The sequence below is a fragment of the Cricetulus griseus genome, chromosome 2 (assembly GCF_003668045.3).
Source record: "Cricetulus griseus strain 17A/GY chromosome 2, alternate assembly CriGri-PICRH-1.0, whole genome shotgun sequence".
NCBI classification, from domain to species: Eukaryota; Metazoa; Chordata; class Mammalia; order Rodentia; family Cricetidae; genus Cricetulus; species Cricetulus griseus.
In genome coordinates, this window is record NC_048595.1 from 256,433,823 (window position 1) to 256,461,370 (window position 27,548).

The following is a 27,548-nucleotide window of genomic DNA, read 5'->3' on the forward strand; positions in this document are numbered from 1 at the left end:
AAAGAGTATATTCTTTTATTGATTTTTTTTGTTCATACATCGTTTCAACTTTCAATAATAAAATTCAATAAATTTGATTCCTTAATCATAAAAACTTGCTGTACATATTATTTACATGTTGCCAAAATCTACAGGCGTGACACACATCACAAGTACTTCACTGACACTAAGCATGGGACCGTCACACAGAAGGGAGTAGCTAATTAACATACATTCAAATGGTAAATTATAGATATGCACAGTGTATTTGGCACTGTTAATTAATATTGGAACATTTTTATTGTCAAAAACAGGCATTCTTAAGCCTTACTCACAATATACCAGAAATTGCTATTCACATTATAATCAGCTTTTAAACTTCAAACATTAACCAGTCAGTTTCAAGGAGCGATTTACAATCAGACTTCGGAATGGAGTTAATTGCTCCAACTTCTTTATATGCTCCATGCCATCTGTTGAGTGGGTTCTACTTGGTGTCTTTTTCTTTCTTTTTGTTTTTTTAAGATTTTATTTACTATGTATACAACATTCTGCTTCCATGTATATCTGCACATCAGAGGACGGCACCAGATCTTATAACGGATAGTTGTGAGCCACCATGTGGTTGTTGGGAATTGAACTCAGGACCTCTAGAAGAGCAGTCAGTGCTCTTAACCTCTGAGCCATCTCTCCAGCCCTAGTTGGTGTCTTTTTCATCATGGAGCACGTCAAAAAGAAACAACTTAAAATAAAATATGTGAAGACACTAAGTTCCTTGGGAGCACAAAAGGAGTTTTGATGACATCCAACTTGTAATGACCTTGGCAGGAACTGAAGAATGACCAGAGCTATTCAAGTTGTGGAGATAGCATTAGCAGTTGACCCCAAGTGACAAGATTCCTGAATGCCTATATTTAAATTCAAAACCCTTAACTTGCTTAAGCGATTTTTTTTCCTAAGGCCAAAACAGACTTGGGTCATAGGCTATGGATTTGTTTTGTTGTACTATACTATGAAAGAAAGTATAATAACTCAACGCTTTATGTTTTTGGCTCTACTCCAAAGGGCAATTTGGCAAACTTTGCTTTAGCAAAACTTGAATCCCCTTATTTCAATTGAGCCCAATAAATTTTACTCATTAAAGCTGTGCATACCCCCAGAAGGTCTGTGTTTATACCTATCATGTTTAGGAAAGGTGTTAAACTGCCTTAAATTACCTCCCCCTGTGGAGGAATAAAACCAGAGGAACACAGATCACAGTAGAAGGAAACAGAAATGGGGGGAAATCTCTAATAACCTTTAAATACACTGAGGCTTCACACAAAATTTTGGCAATAAATTAAAACTTTAAAATTTTATACAAAAAACTGAAGTGCAAAGTAATGTCACTGGAACAAAATTCATTTTAATCATTTTATTTCAAGTATATTTTTAAAATCATAAATGGGGTTTGTAATCCAAAGCTGAAACATGTATTCTTCAGAGTCTGACAGGCAATTCCAGACCATACTTTCCAAACCCAGGTTCTTTGCTATTTTTCAGATTTCAGGGGCCTAGCATTTAAACTGCTCTATTCTAAATATACATGACTTTTGTATACTTGCTGATAAAAGTTTTCTGAAAACTGTCCATCAAATATAAAGAATGGTTTCCATCCAAAGATTATCAGTGGAAAAACATAAAAACATTATCAAGAATACAATTCTGTCAGAAGCAGTGCTGTTCTCTAGAACACAAGAGAATACAGAAGATCAATTTAAACGATGCTCACAGACTTTGGTAATACAGGCCTCCATCCTACTTAATCATATGCAAAGTCATCACTGAGATTTACTGGAGCACGGGAGAGGAGCAGGTTACTTCTGAGGGAAAAAGCTGCCTCGGTTAACTTCTCTCAAATGTTTATTTTAAATAAAAAGCTAATGAAAACGTTTTAAAAATGGTTTGGGTACTATATAGCATACTACTCATCACATAAGGAAATCAAAACTGTCCTCTTAGGAAATTTTCTATCTTTAAGATTATCATTTATTCACTTTTTGGGTTTTCAACCACCTAATATTTTAATATTTTGTATTCTGTACTTAAATGCTGTAAGATTTTTTTTTTCAAATGATCTTTACAACTCAGACCAGTACTTTCAAGTCCCACTGTTTACTATAATGCAGAAATGAAATGGACGGAAAACTGAGGAGGCGGCCTTTGCTCCACAGGTGAGCAAACTTTCAACATGTGAACAATCTGAAATCTCCGACTGTCCCGCACAAGGAGAATACTTCCACTAGTAAGTCAATATATTATTCTTAAAAATTAAAGTTTGGTCTCTAAGAAAGACTGAACAAAATGATCCCCTCCCACCACAAACAACTATACCAGCTCTCTCTACTCACCCCTCCACTCCCCGAAAAAACAGGGGAGCAGCAGGAGCTGAAGCCTTTCCATCTCAAGTCTCAGCTCCTAAGACATGGCCGCTACTTGCTTCAGCTGAAGGTCTATGTACTCCATTCTCCAATGTGCCCCATTTATAAATTTATTTCCATACACACATGCACGCACACACGCACACACTCATTCACTCTCAAGTAAGACACTTTTTTGTGTTTGTTGATAAATTATGAGGAATATGAACTAGGTGTGTACAAGGTTTTATAGGTACTTTGTAAACATCAGAGTCAATTGGGTCCTTTTCTCCAAAAGCCTGAAATCCTGTTATGTAACCAGGAGCCACTACTTTCCCAGACGCTGTTCACAAGCTGCATACTGGCGAAGTGCGGAGAAAAAGTCCTCATAACTGATGTTTAGGTGAGAAGGCAAAGAGCTGAAAAGAAAACACAGGGGGTGGGGGTTAGATGATACACTAGAATATGGGGGAGGGAGCTATATGCAAAAGGAAGTAAAGGGAAGCAAAACGTAAATTATACGAACAGGCTAATTTTTTAGTCAAACTTACTGAGCTGGGCAAACTTAATTTTTTAGTCAAACTCAAGCAAAAATAATCACAATTAATGAAAAAACCTATGTTAAAGTTAAAAATCTGTGTATTAATAATGCACTCAAATTTACTTTAAGAACTCCGTATGGTCATCCTGAAGCCGGTACTGTTAATGGCGGAAGAGCGTGCCAGAGCTGCACGCACCTCCACACAATGACACAGTGAGCAATGATAGTGCAACCAACTGAATGTGCAACCAACCCACTGCTGCCAACTTCCGTGGGAGCGTTCATACCACGGAGACAATCGTCAGAAAGGCAGCACGAATACAGGGCGAGGGAACTTTAAATAAAAGCCCTCAACTTTAAACAGCTTAATAATGAAGTTTGGAAATTCAAAACAGTAAGGGCCAAATACACAGCCAGATTACAAAAGCCACATTCAGAGTTCTGGTCACATTAACACACACACACACACACACACACACACCCCACACCACAATACAAAAGAACTCCTGCCTGACATTAACACACATACACACACACACACACACACAACACACACACACACACACACACACACACACACACACACACCCCACAATACTAAAGAACTCCTGCCTGACCTATGGTTTTCGTCCACTATAGCTCTTGACTTCCTTCCTCCAACTGGGAGGAATTTTGAAAGCAGTCAAGTTTTCCTTCTACTCTCTTAACATAAAATGAAAATGATGATGTCTACTGCCAACCTTGTCTTACCATCTCTATCCAAACGATGTTTGATGGTATTCATGTCCCCCTTAAAACTCCATCTCCTAGGCGGGGGCCTGTGGCCGGAATGTAAAATAAATAAGGGGAGGGAACCCTTCAACATCCCTATGTCCTCTTCCACACTATATCAACTGTCCTGCCTGCCCGTCTTCAAGCACTGTGCCACTACCCTCAGTGTCTCAGAAGCTGCTGAGTGCTACTTAGCATGCTCATTTTAGGACTGAGATGTGCTTAGTCTGCTGGGAGTTGAAGGGGGGACACAAAAATACAGACAAAATTCAACAAAATATGAACTAGAGTACTAGGTACAACGGACAACCTGTGATGTGCTAGGTATCTGTGTCACCTGCTACCTAAATCCTCAACTCTACATTAAAATGACCATTTTAAAAAGTAACACATTAAAGGCGGTGCACACCTTTAATCCCAGGACTTGGAAGGCAGACGCAGGCAGATCTCTTCGAGTTCAAGGCCAGCCTGGTCTATAGAGTGAGTTGTGAGACAGCCAGGCTACACAGAGAAACCCTGTCTAGGGAAAATTTTTAAATATGAAACAAAACACCTCTTTTTTATTCTAAATCAGGGGTCAAGAAATAACAATGTCTTTGTTTATCTGTTAAACAAAGTTTCTCTTGGTAGCTCAGGCTTGTCCAGAACTTACTACGTAGCCCAGGCTGGCCTTGACCTCTTGTTCCTCCTACCAAGTTAATAGTTGATTTTTACAAATAACAGTCACACCTATTTGTTCATGTGCTGTCTATGGTTATTTCACTGAACTTGCTGAGCTGGGCAAACTGTAGTTAAGTAGAAAGAAACTACATGACCTGAAAGACCTAAGGTATTTATTTTCTGGCCATTTTAGAGGGAGTCAGCAAATCCTGCTCTACATAAGTAATTTCATTCCCTTCACATTCACAAAATCACAGTATGGCCCTTCAATTGTCTTTTTACTTTATCCTTTCTCCAAACAACTCTAGCTATAACAGCCAAATAAACCTCCTAAAATCACCATTCCTGTACTACCTCAGGTTGCACCTGTCTCCACTCCCAGTCAACTCCTCACTTTGTCATTAACCATCCAGACTCTGAAGCCCTCGACCCCCTCATTTCATCCACCCCATCCCTCCAACAGGACCAGTTCCCTGCATCTTTAAACATCACAAGTTTTCTTTTGCTTCCTTACCACTCACTATGCTTCCTACCATTACTATAATGCAAAATTTCTATCAGTATCAGATGCCTGAGTGGATTCCTACTTTTTCTTTGGGACAACTCCAGCACTCAGATATTGCTCATTGCTGATCCCCTAAGATAATTAATGTCAATATCAAACATCTACACAATCACATATTTACTGTCCACTCCATCCATGGGCCCTTATTTTTGCCACTCAGACTAAAGGATGAGGTATTACCATTATATCTAGTACAGTGCTGGGATCAAAGAACAAAACCAACACACTTTCAGTTACTTACACGATCTCAGTCAATCTGATTTGCCAGGGAAGAAAACCTAACGTGCTGTCCACAGGACCAAACTTCAACACTAAATCAGGATCAGGGAAACCATGTGAACCTTAGGAATAAAGACAAACACAAAATTAGCATGGACCATTTATACACAAACTTGACAAGTAAGTTGCTTCTTAGGGTTCCGGTCTGTTCTCTGAAGCCTTATCTGAATGCTATAATAAAAACAAATCTTTAAAAAAAAAAAAAAAAAGACAAAAGAATACTCAGGAGGCAGAGGGAGGAGGATCTGTGTGAGTTTGAGTCCAGCCTGGTCTACATAATGAGACCCTATCTCAAACAAAACCAAAAACGTATTATATAGTTAAGCCCATATTATATAGCTAAGGAACCTAAAAGACCAATTCCCAGCTACACAGTGTAAATGTGTTCATTGTTCCCTGGAACTCAAGCAGCCTTAAAGAGAAATGGGGCTGCAGCCTGGACTCAACAAGGACATGGACATTTTCTACCTGTTCATTTTCATGAGAGCTGGCTGGAGGGGTTACAGATATGGGATGTTTCAACTATGAAAATAAAGTTTGCAGAGTAGTTAGTGTAATGGATATGACTATAATCCAAGAGGCCCATGCTCTAACTGCTCTTCAGTGACACATAAAGAGATCAAAACGGGATGGGGGCAGTGAGAGAAGCGGAAAAGCTGTGAGTTCAATCCCCCAACACCACAACCAAAAGGAAGACAGCAGGAGGAGCCTGGATTACAGACCAACCAAGCAGTAATATGCATCATTTCCATGACTAAGTCCCTTTAAAAGTCTATGCTAGACACATAAATACTGAAACCAGACCCACTGCTACCTACAGAGCAAGGAGGGGGGGAGGGGACAGAGAGAGAGAAAGAGAGAGAGAGAGAGAGAGAGAGAGAGAGAGAGAGAGAGAGAGAGAAACCTGATAAATGTGAAACTAACAGATCTTCTCCATAAAAAAGTATTAAAACAACTGAACAAAACCAGCCTTTTAAGAGCAGTGGATATTGGTCAAAGGCAGGCAATTACCATTTAAAAATACAAAAATTAAAACCAACTGCAAAGAACATTTAGAGGGGATTTGCTTCTTACTGCCCAATGGTGTGGACAGAAATGAGAACTCGAAGGTACAGGCAGAAGGCAGAATAAATCCACAGTTTGCGAGCTACAATTGTGAGATTCAAAGGGCTTGGGGGTATGTGGACCACTCAGTTGTACTTATCTGAGGATACAGGCTCAATGTCTAGGCTCTTAACAGGAAGGTCCTGGAAATAAGGGCTCACATTAAAATCCTACAGCCATGACTGAGTGGCAAACTACTCATGTGGAGGGCCAAAGGACAGGACAGGAAAAATAAAATCTTGTGTAAAGACAGAGCCAAGACGACTTGAGGAATGGTATCAACTTAAAATTCAACTTTCCAATGCCATGCACAGATTCCTGAAGTCAGAATCTTCAAGTGTGTAAGCACCGCCAGTGTGCAAGTCCTTGAATGACCACTAAACCTAGATGGAAGGATATAAATAGCCCGACTAAAATACACGGAAATATGCAACTGGGAATCCTGTTGAACAAAATACAACATGCTCAGGAAGACAAACAACACCTCTCCTCTTATAGATGTAGCCTAGATTTAAAAATGTATATACACCTCAGCTTTGTTTGGGTTTTCTTGTTTTTTAAGACAGGTTCTCATTATGCAGTTCTGGCTGTCCTCGAACTCTTTATGTAGACCAGAATGTTCTCAAACTCAGATACCCGCCTGTCTCTGCCTCCTGAGCACCGAGATTAAAGGCGTGCACTACCACATCTGGTTTATTTGGGCAATTTTTGTCTTTTGCTTGTTTATTTTGATTTTTAGTGTTTGTTTTTTTAAACTGTGTGTTTCTTGTTTGTTTTGTTTTTGTCTGTTTTTAAAGAGAAAGAACATAAAGTTTGGTGGGTAAGAAGGTGGGAAGGATCTGGGAGAGACTATGGGAGGGGAAGGATCTCACACACACACACACACACACACACACACACACACACACACACACACACACACACTGCAGTATAGCTAAAGGAAACTACCCAAAATTATAATGTACAACTTCCCTGTGGCTTCAGAATTTGAAAGTATACCTCAGAATTTGTAAACTTCTAAGCCTAGGTTGTCCCAGATGAACCTCTTACTAGCTTTGTAATTCTGTTTGTCTCCTTTTCCCATCTCATTGGCACAATAATCACTATAAATAATAATGGTAATATGAGTACTATAATCTAGAGGCCCAAATGAAGGTTAAGTGAGGCAATGTGTTTAAAATACTTATGGGAAAGCAGTATGTTATATTAGTATATTAATTATCATGATCACTTAATGGAAAATTTCAGAATTATTCCATGTTTTCTTTCTGTAGGTAAGACTAACAGTCATATTACTTCTCCTTAAATGTGCAGTTTGTATTTGTTCTTGTATCTCTGTGTGATACAAGAGGTGTGAGTGCAAGCATGTGTGTGCCTCCACACTAGGATGTACAGAGGACAAATTTGACCTACTGAGACTTCCTAGCCCCTTGTTCTTATATCTCTTCAATTTGATCCCCTAATATAGCCTGAAACATTTTGCATTTTTTATTAGAACTTCATGATGTTGGCATACTGGTAATATACACTATAGTCTCCAGGCTGTTAATTAACAGACCTCAAACTGCTTGTTCACAAATATTTCTTAGCACTCTCAGATATTATTCACAGCTCTAATGAGTTTCTACTTAAGTGAGTGATAATCTATTAATCTTATCAACTTATAAATGACATGGTACATTCAACTTATTCATTAAAAATATTACTCTTACTATCTTAAAATATTTTAACAAAATAACTATATTTTATCAAAACAAAAAAGTGTGTGTGTGTGTGTGTGTGTGTGTGTGTGTGTGTGTGTGTGTGTTTTCAAGCTGAAAAGGCTAACCCTCGCATTTGTAAGAAAATACAAAGAACCCTGAATCATCAAAAAAATGAAAAGAAAAAAATTACTACAAGTTGTGTCCTCTCATCTCCACATGTGCACAGTGACACACAAGTGCAACACACATACACCATAAATAAGCATGTAGTAAAAATAGGCAAAATATTTACACGCATACTTTATCAAATAAATTACAGGTGGCATATTAGCACATAAAAGTTACTCAACATCATTAGCCATTAGGAAAATATGAGTTAAATACTATCACATATATACTAGAGGGCTCAAATTATACTTAAAAGACAAACATAAAACAATCCCAGAGAGCACTGTACTTCAGCAAGAATGAGAAGATAGAGACTTCTACCTTGCTGTTAAGGATATAAAATAGATAACCTATTTAGAAGACAGTGTAGCAATTTCTTCTAACGATGAAATATTCATTCACATGACACAATTCCATTATTAGGTATCTACCTTAGACAAAAAACACACCCTCACAAAGACATGCATGCAGGTGGTCATACCAATATTACCCAAAAACTACAAACAAAATGCCTAGCAACTGGTGAGTGGATGAATTGAGTTATATCCACAGAATAGAATACTACTCAACAAAAGAATAAAGAGTAATGAAATACTAATGCATTATGCTTATTGGGCTAATCCCAGCACTCCAGAAGCAAAGAAAAACAGGTGGATCTCTAAGTTTTAAGGCCAACCTGTTCTATGCAGTGAGCTCCAGGCCAGCCATATCTCATCTACATGGTGAGATCCTGTCTCATTTAAAAGCAAAACAATTCTGGCAGCGGTGTGGGTGGAGGAGAACCAGTTTCCTTTAAGGGGCTGGCCATGGGGAGTGTGACCATGCTCCAGTGAGTATATGGACAACACAAATTGGACTTGTTTTTTCTTCTCCTTTTTTTTGGGGGGGAGGCGGTCACAAAGGTGGGGGACAGACCTGGGAGGTCTTGGAAGTGAGTCATTGGGGTGAATCATGTAAAATTTCCAAATAATCAATAAAAACATTATGTTAGAAAAAAAAAACAAAAACAATATTAGGTAGGACATGAAAGTCTACATATTATTTGATTGCTTTTAATAAAAAATTTCTAAAAAAAAAATCAAAATTTAGTCAGAAAGCAAATCAGTGGTTGCCACTGGTTTGGAGGGCCAAGTGAAATCTGAACACAGTTGGACTTTGAGAGTGATGGTGCTCAGAGTGTTTGGTAATATCCTATCAGTTAATTAAGTTTAAAATCTACATTAAAGATTGCAAGAGCAAGAGGGTCAGAGCATCTGTTGTGAAAGTGTGTCTCCTAGTAATGTGAGAATCTACATCCATATAGTCTCAACAATATGACTGCCAAACATGAGCCAAGCAAGAACAACAATGAAAGACATGCTAAAGTGCACAGGGGAAAGCCCATGAGGCCTCAACCCAACATAAAGAACTGCAGGCAACTAAGGACTGCTGAGAGGAGAAATCATCTTCCCTAGACATAAACACACCAACTGGGTATCCAATACCAAATGGGTAGATCTGAAAACATGCACACAAGTAACACTGAATAGACTGAGCAGGTTACATGGGGGGGGGGGGGCTAACAACAATAAGGGGAGTGCGTGTAACAACACATGATGCAAAAAAAAAAAAATCTATGAATTTAAAAACAATGTGGAGGGGTAATGGAGAGGGTTCGGAGAGAAGAAGGGGAAGGAAGAAATATTAATCTCAAAAAATAAAAAATAATTTGTTGAAGTCTATAGATTTTCATTATAAACTAACAAACAATGAAGCTCCTTGGCTCACCACTTCAATAACATCCCAATGAGATATCTGAAAGGCATCTATAGGCCACCCCAGGCTACCATTGAGGATATATCCAGGAATTCCTAAATGTCCAAAAAATAGTGACTATCTCAGTAACTCTGTGAAATAGTCCTACAATGGTCTACTACTCCCTGAGCCCAAACAGTTAACCAGTGACAGAAAATAAGAGGAGAGCAGTCACCCAAATAGTTAGCAAATTAAGGCAGAAGACCAGAATGAAGAGCTAAGGAAAATAATTGAGGCAGAAAATGCATAAGTAAGGTAAATAACATTCTATGGTAACAAGTGAAAACTCAATGACTTGATATCACTTGATATATTACAGAAGCCATCAATGGACATACTAGTAAGAAGGACCACAGAGTTAAGCAAAAGTTCCTAAGGGCTCAAGAGAGAAACAAACTGAAGACTTTCACCAGCAGTATGGGGTGAGGGGGGATGCACATGCATGTATCTGTGTGTACATTTACCTGTGATGCTGTATTTTAGCAAATATGACGCATACAGTGGTTCATCCGCATAGCAAACACAACAAACACAGAAAGGAGGCCTGAATAAAAAACTGTATTTGGGGAACTGCCTACTAATAAAGCTCTTTAAAAAAAATAATAATTTATGTGAGTTGGTGTAAAGCTATCAGATGCCCTGGAATTAGAGTTACAGACAGCTGTGAGCTGCCACGTGAGTGCTGGGAATTAAACACAGGTCCTCTGGAAGAGCAGCCAGTGCTCTTAACCCATCTCTCCAGCCCCCATAAAGTTCTTTAAGCTAAACAAAAAACTAAAAAGGAAAAAGAAATGAAAGAGGGACAGAAAACTAGGACTAAAATCCTACTTCCAAGAATATTCATTGAAAAAGAAAAAATACTTAAAAACCCTTTCCTTGAACCAGCAAGATGGCTCAGTGGGTAAAGGTGCTTATCACCAAGCCTGGTGAGCGATTCTAATGTACTGGAAGAAGAAAAGCAATTCCAGAAAGCTATCCTTTGACTGTTGCCCAGGTGCCCAGACACATACTCAAATACATAGTTTGTTTGGGATTTTTTTTAATCCTTTTCTTTTGTTAAATCTTCCTATTGAGTGCAAGGATAAGTTCCATAACCTGAAATCACCACATGTGGGTCACTAAATGTCAGAACTGTAAGGGGTGCAACAATAAAAGCCTCCCCCAAAGATGATGTCTCACTATTTAGCCCTGGCTAGCTAGCCTGGACCACAAAGATTTGCCTGCCTCTGCTGGAACTACAGGCACAAGCCACGAGGCCAGGCAAAACAGAGCGTATAGAATGAAAAGAACCAAAATATTCCCTATCGTCTGTCTTTGAGAGACAAAATGGGAAACATTCCTGACTTACTAAGTAAGCCGTCTAGCAGATCTACATCCAAATCTGTGGGTCTCCTCTGCTGCTGAGCTACTAACTGGCAAAAGTCCTGGGCAGCTCTCACAATGCCCGCTTTTCCATCTTCTGGGGACAGCACCTTCACTGCTGAAGGGCAATTTAAAACTAGAGAAAAAAACAGACAAGATAACATTTAAAACACACTCTTCCATTTTTATTTCAAAATCAGTTTTATGAAGTAAGTTCAGACCAAAATAAAGATACAACTGTGGTAACTGGGAGCCACTCAAGTTCTTCAGCGTCAGTATCCAAACACACCTGCTATGCTCCTCTGAAAGAAGCCATGTACCCCAGGTCACAGTGGTGTCTATTTTTTACATACCACTTTATCCAAATTCTAAAAGTAGCTTTGTATAGTGAGTAAAACCTCTACAAAAGAGGCTAACTACAATTTTTTCTTATCTAAAAATGCCATCTACACTCATAGTCAATTTAGTAATAACATAAAACTTCAGACCAAAGAAAACCATGCTTCAGTGGACTATGTGTGCACTGTCCATATGCCTACCTGACTCTGTCTGGAAGCTACTTTATACTCTAGATAACAAATAACAATACGAAAGTTTTACTTATAAACATTCTTTCATATTACCCTATAGAAAAACCAGTTTTGCATTAATTTATATACTCATTAAATTTACTGTTATAAATGTATCTGTTCTTGGACTTCTCTGTTCACAGGACTATAAAAGCTGCATGGTTAAATAGATTCTTTAATGTGGATTCATCTCTATAATGTCAATTGCTATTGTATTATTTTCTGAATATTATCTTCTAGCAAGATAATTGACAATAAAGACTAAAAGAGCAAAATAAATGAAGAATGTGACAAAATCTGCCCTGAAACACAAACACATTTTCTTATGGCGGTGCCGAATTGCCCACACATACTTACCTTGATCGTCTTTGTCATTACTATTTGCAAACTCTGGTGAGTATTTGGAACAATCTAGGCCCAAAAGTTCCTGTTGTTGTTTTAAAATTTCATCCATCAATCTGGAATTATTTCTCTTGAAAATACCTTAAAAAAAAAATATGAGCAAACAGATCACAACCAGGTCAGGTGATACTCTTCAATGACTAGTGGATGTTTGCTGTGGATACAATACTAGACCCAAAACAGGATGCATTTCAAATAAAGCGGTAATGACTAGTCTCGAACTAGAATCTAAAAGGAAAACATGACAGCAAAGCTGGTTAACATAAGAGTCTGGCTTCAGGCTCAGCCAGAAAAAAGGTCAGCTACTTGGAAGCTATGTGAATATGACAGACTAGGACTCCGGAAGGAATTTTAAGAGGGCCCTTAGCTGAAACTGAAATCAGTGTCCTGAAGAGGCTGGTCTAGAAATTCTTTACTCCTGATTCCTAATCTAGCATCTTTTCTCTGCAGAATTATTAGATATATCAAATGCTACTTCCTCTATTTTATTTGTTTTATAATAAGAGAAAGCAGCATAAATTATGCACAAAGTAAAGAATAAAATAAGAGCAAAACTGTTGGGAGACCCTGCTGGTAAGAGTTGGCTGTCTACCATAGCCTGGCAGCTTTCTCAAAGCTCAGCAACACGGAGGACTAGCTCCTCCCCAGAAAGACTTCCTGCTCTCTGCCTGCTCTTGTCTGGAAAATGTCTCTAGGCCCAGAGGACTGACCTTATCTGAAAGCTGTCTATAAGCTTGGATGCATGATTTACCTCTAACATGACCCATGGCATAGTTTGCTACCAGAAGCCTTTCCCTACTACACATATGGTAACTGAGACTTGTACTAGGAGCTTTGCCATACGCCCTGCTGCCACATACAAAGCCTTATAATAGGAGCGTGCCACTTAATGCAAATTAGTTTTCCCCATATAGTGATATTTTGTTTATGATTAACAAATAAAGCTTGCCTGAGATCAGAGTGCAAAGCTAGCCACACTAGCTAGCCATACAGGCCAGGCAGTGGTGGCAAACATTTTAATCCCAGCAGCCATACTAGTTATCCATAGAGGCTGGGTGGTGGTGCACACCTTTAATCCCAGCACTAGACAGGAACATAAGACGGAGGGGACAGGAGTCAGTCTGTCTGCAGTCACGATGAGGACAGGATCGCCCCAATTGGTCTGACCCTTAGTAGAGGTAAGAGCCTTGGTTGGATGCTTTGCTTTTCTGATCTTTAGCTTGAACCTCAATATCTGTCTCTGGGTTTTTATTATTTGTTCTACATTCCCAGGATTATCAATCCCATATATTTCCTATACTCTGGAATAAAGATGAGCTGATTTGCCCAAGTTATCTCCAGGAGGGCTATCTCTGTTGTATCCCCAGCCATCAGAACTCTGTTCCTCACTTCTGCTCCCTCCTCCCTCTTGAATTAAGACAGTCAATGATCCAGAGGAAGAAGCAGGACCACACAAAACACTTAAAAAATTTAAACCCAAATACAAAAATAAAATGTTTTTTCATCTTCCAACAATGCATACAAGTTAATGTTTTTGACCACCACAGTTTGACCACCTTAGAGGGGAGAAAAAAACAAAAACTATGTAGCACCCATCTAACCATCTAGCTTAAAAAGAAGAGGAGGAGGAGGAGCAGAGGGGAAGGGAGGAGGCAGGAAAAGAAGGTAGAGGATCAGTTGCGTGCAAATACCAAGCTGGACTCATCCACAGAACAGTAGTGTGGTGATACAAGTGAAAATGAGCTCTTTAGACTCACAGGGAGTAGCATTATTTAAAAGGATTAGGACATGTGCCTTTGTTGGAGTAGGTGTGGCCTTGTTAGAGGAAGTGTGTCACTGGGTGGACTTTGAGGTTTCAGAAGCTCAAGCCAAGCCTGTGGCTCATTCTCCTCCTTGCTGCCTCTCAATCCAGATGTAGAACTCTCAGCTACTGGTCCAGCACCATGTCTGCCTTCATGCCCCCATGCTTCTCTTCCCTCCATGATGACAACAGACTAAACCTCTGAAACATAAGCCAGTCCCAAATAATGTTTTCCCTTGAAAGAGCTGCTGTGGTCATGGTGACTCTTCACAGCAAAGACAAGCAATAATAAAAAGCAATGTCTTCCGATGAAAGAAGGCTTATTAAAGAAGCAAGACTTGGGGGCCCACAAAATGTCTCAACTGGTAGGCAAAGGTGCTTGCTATGAGTTCAATCCCAAAAGCCCACATGGTAAAAAGAGTCAATTCCCACAGTTGTGTTCTGACCTCCACACACATGTCCTGGCACACATTCACTGACACCACACACACACACACACACACACACACACACACACACACACACACACACACACACACACACACACTAAATAAGTAAATAAATAAAGTGAAACAATTTTCAAAGCAAGATTTGTGCTAAGCTGAATCTAAAAAATCATAAAGATACCTATAGAGAGGCCATCAGATATGGGAAATTTTAGGACAAAGTGCAGTCTGGAATGTGCAAAATACACACAAGGGCTGTTGATGCAAATGTTATGAGAAAAGGAGTGAAATATGACTCTAATTTTTATTTCATACTGCTTGCCAAACAGGCATCCAACAGTTTACAAGCAACGTATAGAAAGGCAACAGACTACTACTACAGGACCCCACACATGACTCAGTTTAAAGACTACTATAAACAACCTGAGTATAGAGATATGACATAAGAAGTGAATGAAGACCATTCCATGGCTTTTATACTAGGTAGCAAAAAATTCCTATTTTTTTAAATTAACTTGTTTATTTGGGTGGGAATACCTGCCTGCCTGTCATGGGGCAAAAGAAGCCACACAAATGCAAGCGAATGTTAGAGGACAACCTGAAAGAACTGGCTCTCTCCTACCAAAAAGTGGGCAGGGCCTTGAAGGGTGGCTCAGCAGTTAAGAGAATATATTGCTCTTGCAGTGGACCCAGGTTCAGTTCCCAGCACCCACATCAGGCAGCTCAAGCATCTGTAACTCTAGCTCCAGCAGAACCTATGTCCTCTTCTGGATTCTATGAGCACCTACACTCACACTTGCACATATGTGTGATTAAGACTAAAGTAAATTCTTTTTAAACACACTAACTTGAGCAGTGATAGTTACACATGCTGTCAAGTACAAGTCAAAAACCTCACACGTGTATAATACAAAAACATCTGTGCCACTTCAAAGACCAGATAAATGTATAATACAGACACAAATATTACAAGAGTCTTGATATCTACTAGGATGGAGTCCAGGCCAGTCCTCTTAGCTCCCCAAAGGGAGAGCCCTCTGGCTCTCAGAGGTTTTTCTGGCCACAGGTTTTTCCTTGAGTCTAATTCATAAATCTTTAAATCCACTAGGGGGCAGAACGAGGGTAAATGAACATGGCAAAATTTAGGATACATGTTTAAAGGTATGTCAAGAAGCCTAATAAGAATCTATATAAAATTGATGTAAAGGCATCCATGTTGAACAAAACATTCAAATTTTTAAATAAGAGGAAGGTATTGTTTTGTTCCTACTACATCCAGTTCATGAAACCACAACTTTTACCTTGAATTTCTGTAAACAAGTAAATGTGAGCAGGGACAGTCATGGTACACTTTTAATCCCAGCATTCAGGAGGCAGAGACAGGCAGATCTCTGAGTCCAAGGCCAGCCTGATCTACAGAGCAAGTTCTAGGACAACCAGGTCTACACAGAGTATGTGTGTGTGATGGGGTGAGGGGGCTCTCAAAACAATCAGAACAAGTTGGAGGAGGGCACAGTAGCTCACACCTATAATCACAACACTTAAGGAAGCTAAAATAAGCGTGATTACTGTGGACCTGAGGTCAGCCTGGACTTTGTCCTAAAATCCAGGATAGCCTGGGCTATGACTGGAGGCTGAGACCTCATCTCAAAGTGGGGGCCGGTGCTGTAGAAGTTTTATGCATTCAGGGTAAGGAATGGAGACAAAGAGGCAGAGTGAGAACTATAAGCAGATGAGGTGGGTGGGCAAGGTTGTGGTAAAGGCAGCAGATTCCCTGCCCCTTCCACAATGTTTCATTAGGCTACCAAATTACTCAGCTTTGGGTACATCTTCCATGCTGGCACATTCTAACTTCAGTGTCTTCAATGGCACCAGTGTAGTAAGCCACTCAACATTAAACACTGCTGTCTCTACTTCCACAGCAAATGGGTAGAAATAATACATGTTTAAGAAATAAATCAACCTATTTCTTTGTAGCTCTATAACCAACAAACTTAGGAGTACCTTATAGTTCTCAAACAGATGTAGTCACCCCAACCCCTATCCTTTACATGACCTTCAAAGGTCTATGCCTGTACAACTCTCCCAATTCTTCACAGAGCAGCTAAAGTGTTATTTCCATCCAGAGTCCCATTCTTCCCCCAATTCACAGAGATTTTGTTTTAAATACCTTAATAAACATACTGTCCTCCCATTCTTCCCCCAATTCACAGAGATTTTGTTTTAAATACCTTAATAAACATACTGTCCTTTTCAAAGCAGTGTCTACTTAACCAACCACCTCCATCACTGAACTCTATTCTTACTGTGAATATCTAGCTTATTCATCTCTTTCCCCCAAATCTCCGGCCATATAACAGGGATTTAGTGCTTATTTAATAAGTCGAATTATCAATGCACAAAGTGCCAACTAACAATAAAACCTGAGGGACACAAATGGAAAGTTTAGTTTCCAGGAAGCTCTCACAATACAAGCAGACACTTCCTGACTGCATGCAGAATTTACAAGGCGGAATGGTTGAGCCAGACTTGCAGAGAGTCCCTTGCTCTAGGCTACACTGGGCAGAGAACAGCTGAAATATAAGCTATAGATTCTCTCCAAGGCTTACATGAAACAGGTTACGAGGAAAATTCCAAATGCTGCACAGATGATCCCTATAACTGGTCACACTCTGTGGCATTTATTTCATCCATAAAGTTTGTGAGCATTACTAGCTTACAATTCTCTTTGGTAATCAAAGTCTGTACATGTGTCACATGAGACACAAGAAAGGCAACAAGCAAAAGGTGGACTTTGACATAATTTCTCAAGTAATAGCACAGGGTATGTGGGAGCTTTTTTGTCCCCTTATTTCATAATCCACCATATTTGCGGTCTACAATCTGACTGATCCTGGGATGCTGAAATGAAAAATAGGGTGAGCACTCGTATCCATTTGGATTTAACCAATTTAAGGAAAACCCATCTGAAAACACAATTTTGAGAAAGCAAAATATAGTATTGCAATTTCACCATCTATTTTAAGCCAGACTCAGTGGTGCATTGATGGGGGATGGATGTCCTTCTGTCTGATGTGAATCAAGCAATTGTCCTTAGGGGTTGAAGGATTTGATCTGAAATCCAGGTCTAAATTACCACTCACTCAGTATTTATTATTCTTGGGTGTCCTTGTAACAGGAAAGTAGGAAAAGGGATTGTCCCAGCTAACTTAATTATCATTTTGACACAGCCAAGAGTCACCTGAGAAATCTCAACTGAGGGATCACCCAGATGTGACTGACCTGTGAACATGTCTGTGGGAAGTTGTTAATGCATATAGGAAGGTCCAGTACACTGTGGGTGGCATCAATCCCCAAGTAGTGTCCCTGGGTCCTAAGAAGGTAACTTAGCATGCGCCTGTGATAGAGTCACCAAGCAGTGTTCTCCTTGGTTTCTGTTTGAGTTCCTGCCCTGACTTCCCCAATGATGGACTGTGAACTGTAAGCATACGCCCTTCCCTACCTACCCTGAGTTGCTTTTGGTCAGAATGCTTTATTACAGCAACAGAGATAAAACTGGAATATTTAGACATTGAAAATAACACAACATGCTGGGCTGTGGGGTAGTGCACACCTTTAATCCCAGCACTCGGGAGGCAGAGGCAGGCAGATCTCTGTGAGTTCCAGGCCAGCCTGGTCTACAGAGTGAGTTCCAGGACAGGTGCCAAAGCTACACAGAGAAACCCTGTCTTAAAATACCCCCCCCCCCAAAAAAAAAGAAAAAGGAAGAAAGACAGAAAGCAAAGAACACAACAAAAGGAGGCTCATTATTCCTGGCAATGAATTTAGCATTCTAATTACAATAGGAATCTACTAGAGGGTTTTATTCAGAGTTTGAATTATGTTATTTAAAAATAAAACAGATCACAGCCAGGCATGGTTGTGTACACCTATAATGTTAGGTCTGGGAAGAAGAAAGACCTTGAGTTCAAGGCCAGTCAGGGAAACATAGTGAGTTCAAGGCTAGTCTGAGCTAGAGTGAGATGCTTTCTCAGAAAAGCCAAGAGCTAAAAATTTGGCTTGGTGGCAGAGGATTCATGGGCTCTGTATTCAACCCCAAAGTAATTTTCTGCTACAGAAAATTATAGAGGGGCCAGAAGCTAAATAATGATTAATCAGGGGGTTAGTGTAGTAATACAAATGAAAGATGATAGCAACTGAAATTTGGGTGGAGCAGTTAACACCAGTACAAGTGGGACATTTCAGACATACTCCATATAAGGCTAAAAAGGCCTGATGGCAGACAGCAATTCGACAGAATATAAGAAAATTGATGGAGAATAATATGAGGTGGCAGATCTGGGGGGATTTTCAAAAGTACTGTTCTGGACATGTACTATTGGAGATACAGAATCTGAGGCAATAGTGGCTAGAGGTACAAACTGCAAGTCAACACACAGTGATGCTGAAAAATCACAGATCAGGAGAGACACCTGGACAGCACTAAACCATCCATATCGCACTTTTCCAGCTGTTCATAGCCAAGTTGAGCTGAAAGACAAGGATCTGCATACAGTTCACATTTAGAAGAGAAACAAAAGAGAAGCCAGGACGAGTCAACAGGTACAGATGTGAATCAAGAAATCCAAGCCAGGCCGGGCGTTGGTGGTGCACGCCTTTAATCCCAGCACTCAGGAGGCAGAGGCAGGTGGATCTCTGTGAGTTCAAGGCCAGCCTGGTCTCCAGAGCGAGTGCCAGGATAGGCTCCAAAGCTACACAGAGAAACCCTGTCTCAAAAAAAAAAAAAAAGAAAGAAAGAAAGAAAGAAAGAAAGAAAGAAAGAAAGAAAGAAAGAAAGAAAGAAAGAAAGAAATCCAAGCCAACATGGTGCCACAGAGACCAGGAATATCAACATTTCACACAGAATCAAGTCCACCAGTCTACCTAGGCGATCACATACAGCCCTCAGCCCCCTTATCATAGTCTTCTAAAATCTCTGCTCTGACACAGAAGTGACATTCCAGGGTCATGTTCAGGTCTCAACATTCGGCCCACCCTACAGCTAAGCATGTGCCACAATTAAAGAACCAGGGAACATTAAACAAGTATTCATTCAACAAATCTTGCCTGTACTTCATAAAGGTTCTTTCGAAACTCATATGAAATGTATAATCAAACATATAAGATAAAATGACTTTTAAAGTATACACTTAACATATCTGTTAGAATTTTTACAATTGTTCCTTCTGTAGAAGTAGACCTTTGAAGAAACAACTAGCAAAAAGGATTCACAAGACAAAGACAGACAACACTAAACAGTCTCTCCTAGTTACTAAGCTCCTCCAAGCTATGCAATTAGAGCAGTATTTCCTTATAGACAATGCCTTCAATTTGAATGCCTTTTTTTTTTTTCAACTAGAGACCTAAATAAATTACCTGTTGGTTACTTGCATTTAACCTCTGTAACATAACAATCATGTTACTGGAGAAGAAAACATATACTTAATAGTACAATTATTTTAAATGAAGAAAAAATATATACTAAAATTTTACATGACTACCACAGTCATAAACAACAAACCCTTCAAACCCTTGTTCGTCATTAAACTATTTTATTTTAATGGAGAGCCTCGGGATACCTCACAGATGAACAATTATGCTAGAACATTAATCTACTGTAGTAAGAAAACAAACAGGCTTCGTGTAATGGCGTAAGCCCTCCAATACAAGTGTAAGTTGAAGATGACACACAGACTTTCTCAGTTCCAGCTGCATATTTTATTTAATTTGTCTGTTTGTTTCATCAACATCAGAGATTGAACACAGGGCTTCACACATGTGAGGCAAGCACCCCAACCCCACCCCAACCTCCCAGAAACACCTCCAGTTAAAGTTGCCATATTCTGAAACAAGAATGGCTTCATAGCTCTGCTTATCTGACAAACAGTTCCTGGAGAGCAGGTGCTCCAGTTAAACTGCGGTGATTAAGCAGGTTTCCAACAGCTCAGGTGACCCTTTAGATCAGTGAGATAAGGGAAACCGCCTGCCTTAAATCCTTTTTATGAAGTGTCTATCACCTGTATGACACCATGACCTGAAAATGATGCAATCTAGTCAGTCTACAAAGTGACTATTGTCTGTTCTCTAAAGGGTGAAAATAACATGTTATAAGAACAAAAGCTTTTACATAAAATTTGGTTCAAATCCTAGACCTGGATCCCTGAGGGGTGTGTCTCTTGGCTTACTGATTCTCTGTTTGAGTTGGAAATCCTTTAGAATTTTTGCATTTTGGTATAGCATGTACCACACAGTAAGAATTCAACAAAGGGGATGGAAAAATTGCTCAGAAGCAGAGGCACTTGTCTTTGAGTCTGGAGTCCTGAGTTCAATCCCCCTGGGCCTCACATGGAGGAAGACGAGAAACAACTCCTGCAGGTTGTTCTCTGGCCTCCATGGATGTGCTGTGACACACATACCTCCATACCAACTAGCTAAATGGTTTTTTTCCCCAAGAATAACAAAAAATAATTGTTACTATTAGAATTTAACATATGGGGCTGAAGAGATAGTTCAGTAATTAAAAGCATGTACAGCTCTTACAGAGGACCCAAGTTCACTTCCCAGCACCAACAGAAGGCAGTTCACAGTTGACTGTAACTATCTAATGCCCTCTTCTGGCCTCTGAAAACACCTTCACTTAAGAAGCACACATAGGAACCAAAAACAGTAACTTGTTTCAAAAGGCTTAACTCACAGATCTAGAACTACAGTTTAACAGACGAGTACTGAGAATAACATCACTCCTCACATCAAGAAACAAAAGCAGAACAGAGCCCGAGACAAAGCAAGGCAGGGATGAAATGACTCAGAGCTACCCAATGAGGCAGGCTTGGCTGGCTGCTCTAAGAATCAAGGATAGGATTCTGGTAGAGTGTTTTGCAAGAAAAATGAGAATACAACATCTGGGGATGGTGAGGTAAAATGCAAAATTCTAGGCAAGAGTTAGGAGTAGAGACAGAGGTTCCCTTGAGTTTCTATACAAGGGAATATAAACACCCCAGGTATACTGTTCAGTTTATCAAATACAATCATTATGAATGTATTTGGACTTTCAATACATCTGGCACCTATTTAATTCAACAGAGAACAACCATTATTAAGAGTCATACCTTCTGCTAGCATCTATGCCATAGGTCAGACTAGAAGAGACTTGAGTTTTCTTTCCTGGATTCTAGGTTTCACCCTCGAGAAATGAGAGCTGCAACTCAGCTCCTTATGCTTGTATATGGGAAGCACAGCACGCTCGAGTCAAAGAATGTGTACTGCCTTGATGGGGGAAGCCCTTCTGTATATATGTTTCTCTTATTGAATAAAACATTGTTGGCCAATAAGGCAGGAAGACAGGCAGGACTAGGAGATGAAGAGAATACTGGGAAAGATAGGCAGAGGGAGCCCAACAAAGACAGTCGCCATGTAGACCACCAAAGACAGTCGCCATGTAGACCACCAAAGGAGTAGCAAGTTCAGGTATTTATTCTCCAGTAAGCCAAGACCACGTGGAAATACATAGATTAGTAGTTATGTGTTAATAATTAAGACAGAGTTAGCCAACAAGAAGCACTAGCCACCAGCCAACAGTTTTATAACTAATATAGTGTCCATGTGCTTATTTGGGGCTGAAGCAGCTGCAGGACCTGGAAGTACAAGAAAACCAGCAACACTGCCTGAACACGGCAGACATTTAACACCAAGCCATATCCTGACAGAAACAACAGGGAGAAGTAGAGATGACATCCAAGGAGCTTCTATTGTATAAACATCAAGTGCAGACACACTAAGAAAACAGAAATATCTTTAGAGGTACCCAATGTTCTTAGGAGATCCAGGAACAGACTAAAGCAGAGGCAAGATGAACTAACAGGAGGTAAGGATGGACTCAAAAGGATCAGTGATCTGGGTGGTGGTGGGGCACGTCTTTAATTTCAGCACTAGGGAGTAAGTGGCAAGTGAATCTCTGTGAGTCCAAGGCCCGCCTGATCTGCAGAGTGAGTTCCAGGACAGCAGGGGCTACACAGAGAAACCCTGTATAATGAAGGAGGTGGAGGAGGAGGAGGAGGTGGTGGTGGTTGAGTGAGCACTCCAGGCATTCTAAAAAGAGTTGACAGCAAGAAACCAAAATATGGTGTAATAAAAGGTACAGAAACCAGTGAGAAATTAGTAAAGAAAGCTGAGGTGGCACTGGGCAGTCCCCTTAGGGCTAGTGTAAGAAATCATTACCCCAAAACAATTGCACAGGACAGACTGACAAATAAAGAGCTAAAAGCAGAAAGAACAAAATATTTTTGCTGCCTGAATATTCCTTGCTGACTCATTTCAATTTATAATAAACACTACCCCCAAATTATCATTACACATGAACAATGTGAAAGACAAAGTGTGTGGTATGTGCATGTAGGGCCTCAGTACTATATCCACTAGGCTCCAGCTGCAGCCTATGATTAATCTTACATAAAGCAGGTACCAGAGTAGCTTGTGTTCTATGTTAACATCAACTCCAGTGTGCAGACATGCCATAGAAGTAGCTTGATTAAAAAATAGAGATGCCCAGGTTGGACTATCTTAATTCAGCTGATCAGTAAGTGTGATGAATCAGTATTTCCTAGAAACATTCCAAGGAATCCTTCTCAACACAATTGTGTGGTATCAACACAATTGCACAAAGAGGACAGTACAGTTTTTAACACACAGCATAATCATTTCCTAAATCATAATCATGTAGACAAAATAATCAATTCTCCTTATGAGAACTGTGAGCTCAAAAATGCCTGACCAATCTTCTAAGAAAACCTCAATTTCCAATGTATGAATGCAGCAGAAATTACAATCAAATTAAGTTTTTGCAAGTATAATTTTAAAAAAGTGCAAGGCTTAACTGAATAGCTTAGGGCTACAGTGCTCAACTTGCCAAAGGCCCAGAGTCTGATCCTCAGAACCACCAAAAACTAATATATATAAAACATCCTTGAAATGTGTGTTTTTTTGTTGTTGTGGGTTTTTTGTTTGTTTGTTTGTTTTGTTTGGTTTTGTTTTTGTGGCTATGAGGTGAACCTACAGTTCCAGTTTTAGGGAGGCTAACACACAATCATCTGAGGCCAGGATTTGGGCAGCATAGGAAAAGGAAAGAAAAGAAGGGAGGGAGGGAGGGAGGGGGGGAGGAAGGAAGAAAGGAAGGAAGGAAGGAAGGAAGGAAAGGAAGGAAGGAAGGAAGGGAAGCCAGCCAGCCCAGCCAGCCAGCCAGCAGCCAGCCAGCCAGCCAGCCAGCCAGCCAGTAGGTTTGAACACAAGCCTGTAATCTCATCACTGGAGAAACTAAAGCAAGAGAACCTTAAACTAAAGGCCAGCCTACCAAGCCCCTACAAAAGCATGCAAGCAAGACCATCAGTTCACAGGAAGAGACACTTCAAAGTACATAAAGATCAATGGGCATTTTAGTCTAGGGATTAAAAACAATCTAAAACCCATCATAATTAGAATGAGAGTTATTTAAATACAGAATTGAGGTTGAAGAGATGTAGGGTTGGGGTTAAATTCAATCAGTAAATCTGTCTCCAAGGTGGCTGCTATCAACTCCTTTCAGCTCTATCTTGAGGCACAAGCCATTTTCCCACTGAGAAGTAAAATCTATTTCCTTCATTCAAGACAGATGTGTACCTGGTTGCTTAAGCTCAGTCCTAAAGCCTTGCAGCTTTGGTCTGACTCTGGGAACACCTGATCTGGAGGCAATCTGATAATTTTGAAGCCTCTACTACATAAGGAAGCCCACAGTAGCCATGCAGGAACCACATGAAGACAGATAACCATCTCCTCCCTCCTATTCCAGCCATTACAAACCAGGCATACAATGGATGACACATAATGACAACCTTCATGTCCCTGCCAGTTATCTGACTGCAATCTATGTAAGTGACCCCAAAGAAAATTGCACAACTGAACTGAACCCACACATAATTCTTTTAAAACACTGAACTCTGGTATAGATTTCTACAAAACCACATATAAGCAAAACAGCTGCCTAAGCATTCACCTTTCCTTATTTTTCCAGCATTCTGTTAAAGAAACTTACCTGTTCTAGTCACTGTTCCCAAGGGCTCCATTCAATGCTATCGTTTAAGTGAAACCTCATCAAAATCTGACCAAAGAGGTGGCACTTCCAGTTTACGTACAGGGAAAGGACAGCGTTCAAGCCCCAAATCCTATAGTTCCGATCCAAATGCCATCGTCCCTTCTTCCTAGAGCCACGTGGGGGCAACAGCACTTCTAAGGGAAATCCCTTTTCTCCCCCTAAAGTCTTTCATACTCAGATGTCATTTTTGATTTATGTAGCAGCCTGCATGAATGCATAGTAGACATCTCTCCTTGAACGTTATAGCACTTCTTACACTTACTTCATTTTGCAGACCTCTATAGCAAGGCAGGTATTTAGTGAAGGCAGCATTTATGTATATGGCAATACACATAAATTTTCTAAGTATCTATACAGAAACAAGCTTAAGTAGAAGCATATTGGAGGAAATAAAGTTTAAACATCTTTATCTATTCAAAAGTTTGACTCTGTCCCTGGTCACCCAATTTAAAACGTTATCTCTTCATGGTTGCCTTTCAGCTCTCATCTCTTCCCTGCCTTACTTTTCCTCGTTATGCGTCTAAAACGATCTGTTTCCTAACACGTTAACATTAGATGCCAGACTGCTTTCATTTACTCCTTCATGCATGAATCCGTCAGAAAGCCAGGATAAGTAAATTGAAGATCTCTTATTCAAACTATGAAATTACCACTTAAAAATGCTTTTGTGGTAGCACACAGAATCCTTGAAGCTCTGTTCAGTTCTCGGCCACAACTTGTTGTAAGTTGACTCATTTTCATTGCTAATCATTCTCCCTCTAAGAGCACATGACAAAGGACTTGAGTCACCTCAGAAGCGCAGTAACAGGAATTGCAGGAACAAGGAAGTGTGATGGTACTGTAATCTCTGCTTGGACAAAGTTGTGTCAAACAACTCCGCTCTCTATTTTCCTTCCTACCGGATATAAGTCAATTCACATTACTTAATGTCTTTAATTTCCCTTTTGTATTGCCATATTATATCCCAGGCTACTGGCTGTACTGGTTTAGGCAAGGACTGTGTCACCTAAGTCTCCTGACTTCTACTTATCTCTTGAGTCTTTAGGAAGTTCTATATGGTCAGTCTCTGACTGTATTAAGCTTTACCCTATAGGGTAAATCATCATTTCAGATGACAGGCTCAGTGGAACCTAACCCTTGCTGGCTAAACAACGATAAAGCAGTCAGTGATTACTACTTACCCTAGCCAAACCCAGCACTTAAATAGCTAACTGAGAAAGATTTCAAAGTAAAGTTCAAGTTGCTTCTCTGGGGCATGCAGGCAATTTACTGAGCCAAAAATGAGGCAGTCATTTTTCTTGCCTGCATCCCAACCCCTCCTAACTCAACCTTATCACATGTTCATCTTTTACGGAAATGCCACTGCATTTAGGACTGGGAAATTCAAGCCCGACATTTGGAGCCTCTTCCCGCCCTCCCCCCTCCCCCAATTCTTCAATGCCCTACTCAAATTTCATCTCCTCTACACCATCTTCAGAATTTCTCTCCCAAATATCATCCACCTATCGTGTGCCTTTCTCCCCATCAGCCTGAGAGAGAGTACACGAGGTGAAGGCAAGACTCCGAGGAATATATTTGGCATGGTGTATTAGGCTTGTTGCCATGAAGTATGTGTTGAACTGTGCCCTTAACAAAACTGTGATGAAATTCACTGCCTCGATCACGACTTAGACGAAGTCAACCTCATGGAGTCCTGTATTGGCCAGTGAGGATAAAGGATCACACACGTTCCAGGCTTCAGAGATACGGGTGCACCATCTTGTTCTGGGCCTACCTAAACTCTCAAACACTTTTCAGGAACTCAATTCAAATGCCATCTAACTCCAAGAGCTCGTTTGGAAAACCTACGATAGGGCTCTTGCATAAATCCTCCACTGCCTGGAAGCACTTAAAATGAGACTGCGTTGAAGCCCTTTGAAGAGACACTTTGAAGATACCGCAGGCTGCTTACGATTATTTCCCCGTTACTACTTTTGTGACCTTGGGCAAATCAGTTTATGCTCTGAATGTCAGCTCCCTCGTTTGTGAAACAAAGCCAAATAGATACCATCTACCTTAACGGGATATAGTAAATTTTTAAATGTTAAAAATCCACAACCAAATCCAAAGACTCGGCCCATGCTCAATGACACTGATCTCCCTTCCTCGAAAGCGCCGGCACTGGGATTTACACTTAAGGGCCGAGAGCCACCTCAACTCGCGGGGCCTGGAGGGCGGCGGCCTCGCAAGGCGACCGGGAGCCAACTAGCCAGACGTGTCGTCCTCGGACTCGGAAGCGCCCCCGGCACCCCGCCTCCCACCGGGCCTCACCTTGGTGGTCGTAGACGCTAATGTAGGAGATCCCCACGGCCATACACCACACCACGAGGCTCGCGATGTCGGAGAAGCTGGGCTCCTGCTCCACCTCGGTGATCACCAGGCCCATGTGCACCGGCAGCTTCTGCAGGGACCGGCCGTCCGCGCGCCAGCGCAGCCGGGGATGGGTGGCGGCCGGCCCGGGTCCCCCGGGTGGGTGCCGGTGATGACGCCGGTTCCTGCCGACGGCCGGGGGCTTGCGGAGCGTGAAGCCGAGCGGCGCTAGGACCGCGGCGGAGGCGGCGCGGCAGCAGCGCCGCCAGATCCAGTTCCAGGTGCGGAAGCGAACGCGGAGCCAGGAGGTGAGCGTGCGGTGCAGGCAGAGCAGCGCGTGCAGCACCCGCCACACCAGCTCGTACAGCCCCGTCATACTCCTGTGGCGCTCGGGCACCGTCTCCGCCCTCCGGCCCACACCCGCGGCGCGACGGGGTCCTATCCGCCCCAGCGGCCGGCGCGGGCCATCGCTCCGCGTCCCCCCACCCCCCGCG

General features: G+C 40.9%; 1 protein-coding gene across 2 annotated transcripts; it reads right to left on the reverse strand.

Moving 5' to 3' along the window:
- Nus1 (NUS1 dehydrodolichyl diphosphate synthase subunit) lies at positions 1 to 27,548 on the reverse strand. 2 transcript variants are annotated; one of them, XM_027402099.2, is made up of 5 exons: positions 27,016 to 27,542; positions 12,252 to 12,377; positions 11,312 to 11,461; positions 5,157 to 5,256; positions 1 to 2,797 (listed from the first exon to the last, which is right to left on the reverse strand). In XM_027402099.2, exons 1-5 carry the CDS (start codon positions 27,428 to 27,430, stop codon positions 2,707 to 2,709), a joined length of 882 nt encoding a protein of 293 aa, XP_027257900.1. In that variant the 5' UTR covers positions 27,431 to 27,542; the 3' UTR covers positions 1 to 2,706. The 2 variants fall into 2 exon arrangements, with proteins under 2 accessions (XP_027257900.1, XP_035296243.1); XM_035440352.1 differs by lacking the exon at positions 11,312 to 11,461 and having other exon boundaries at positions 27,016 to 27,548.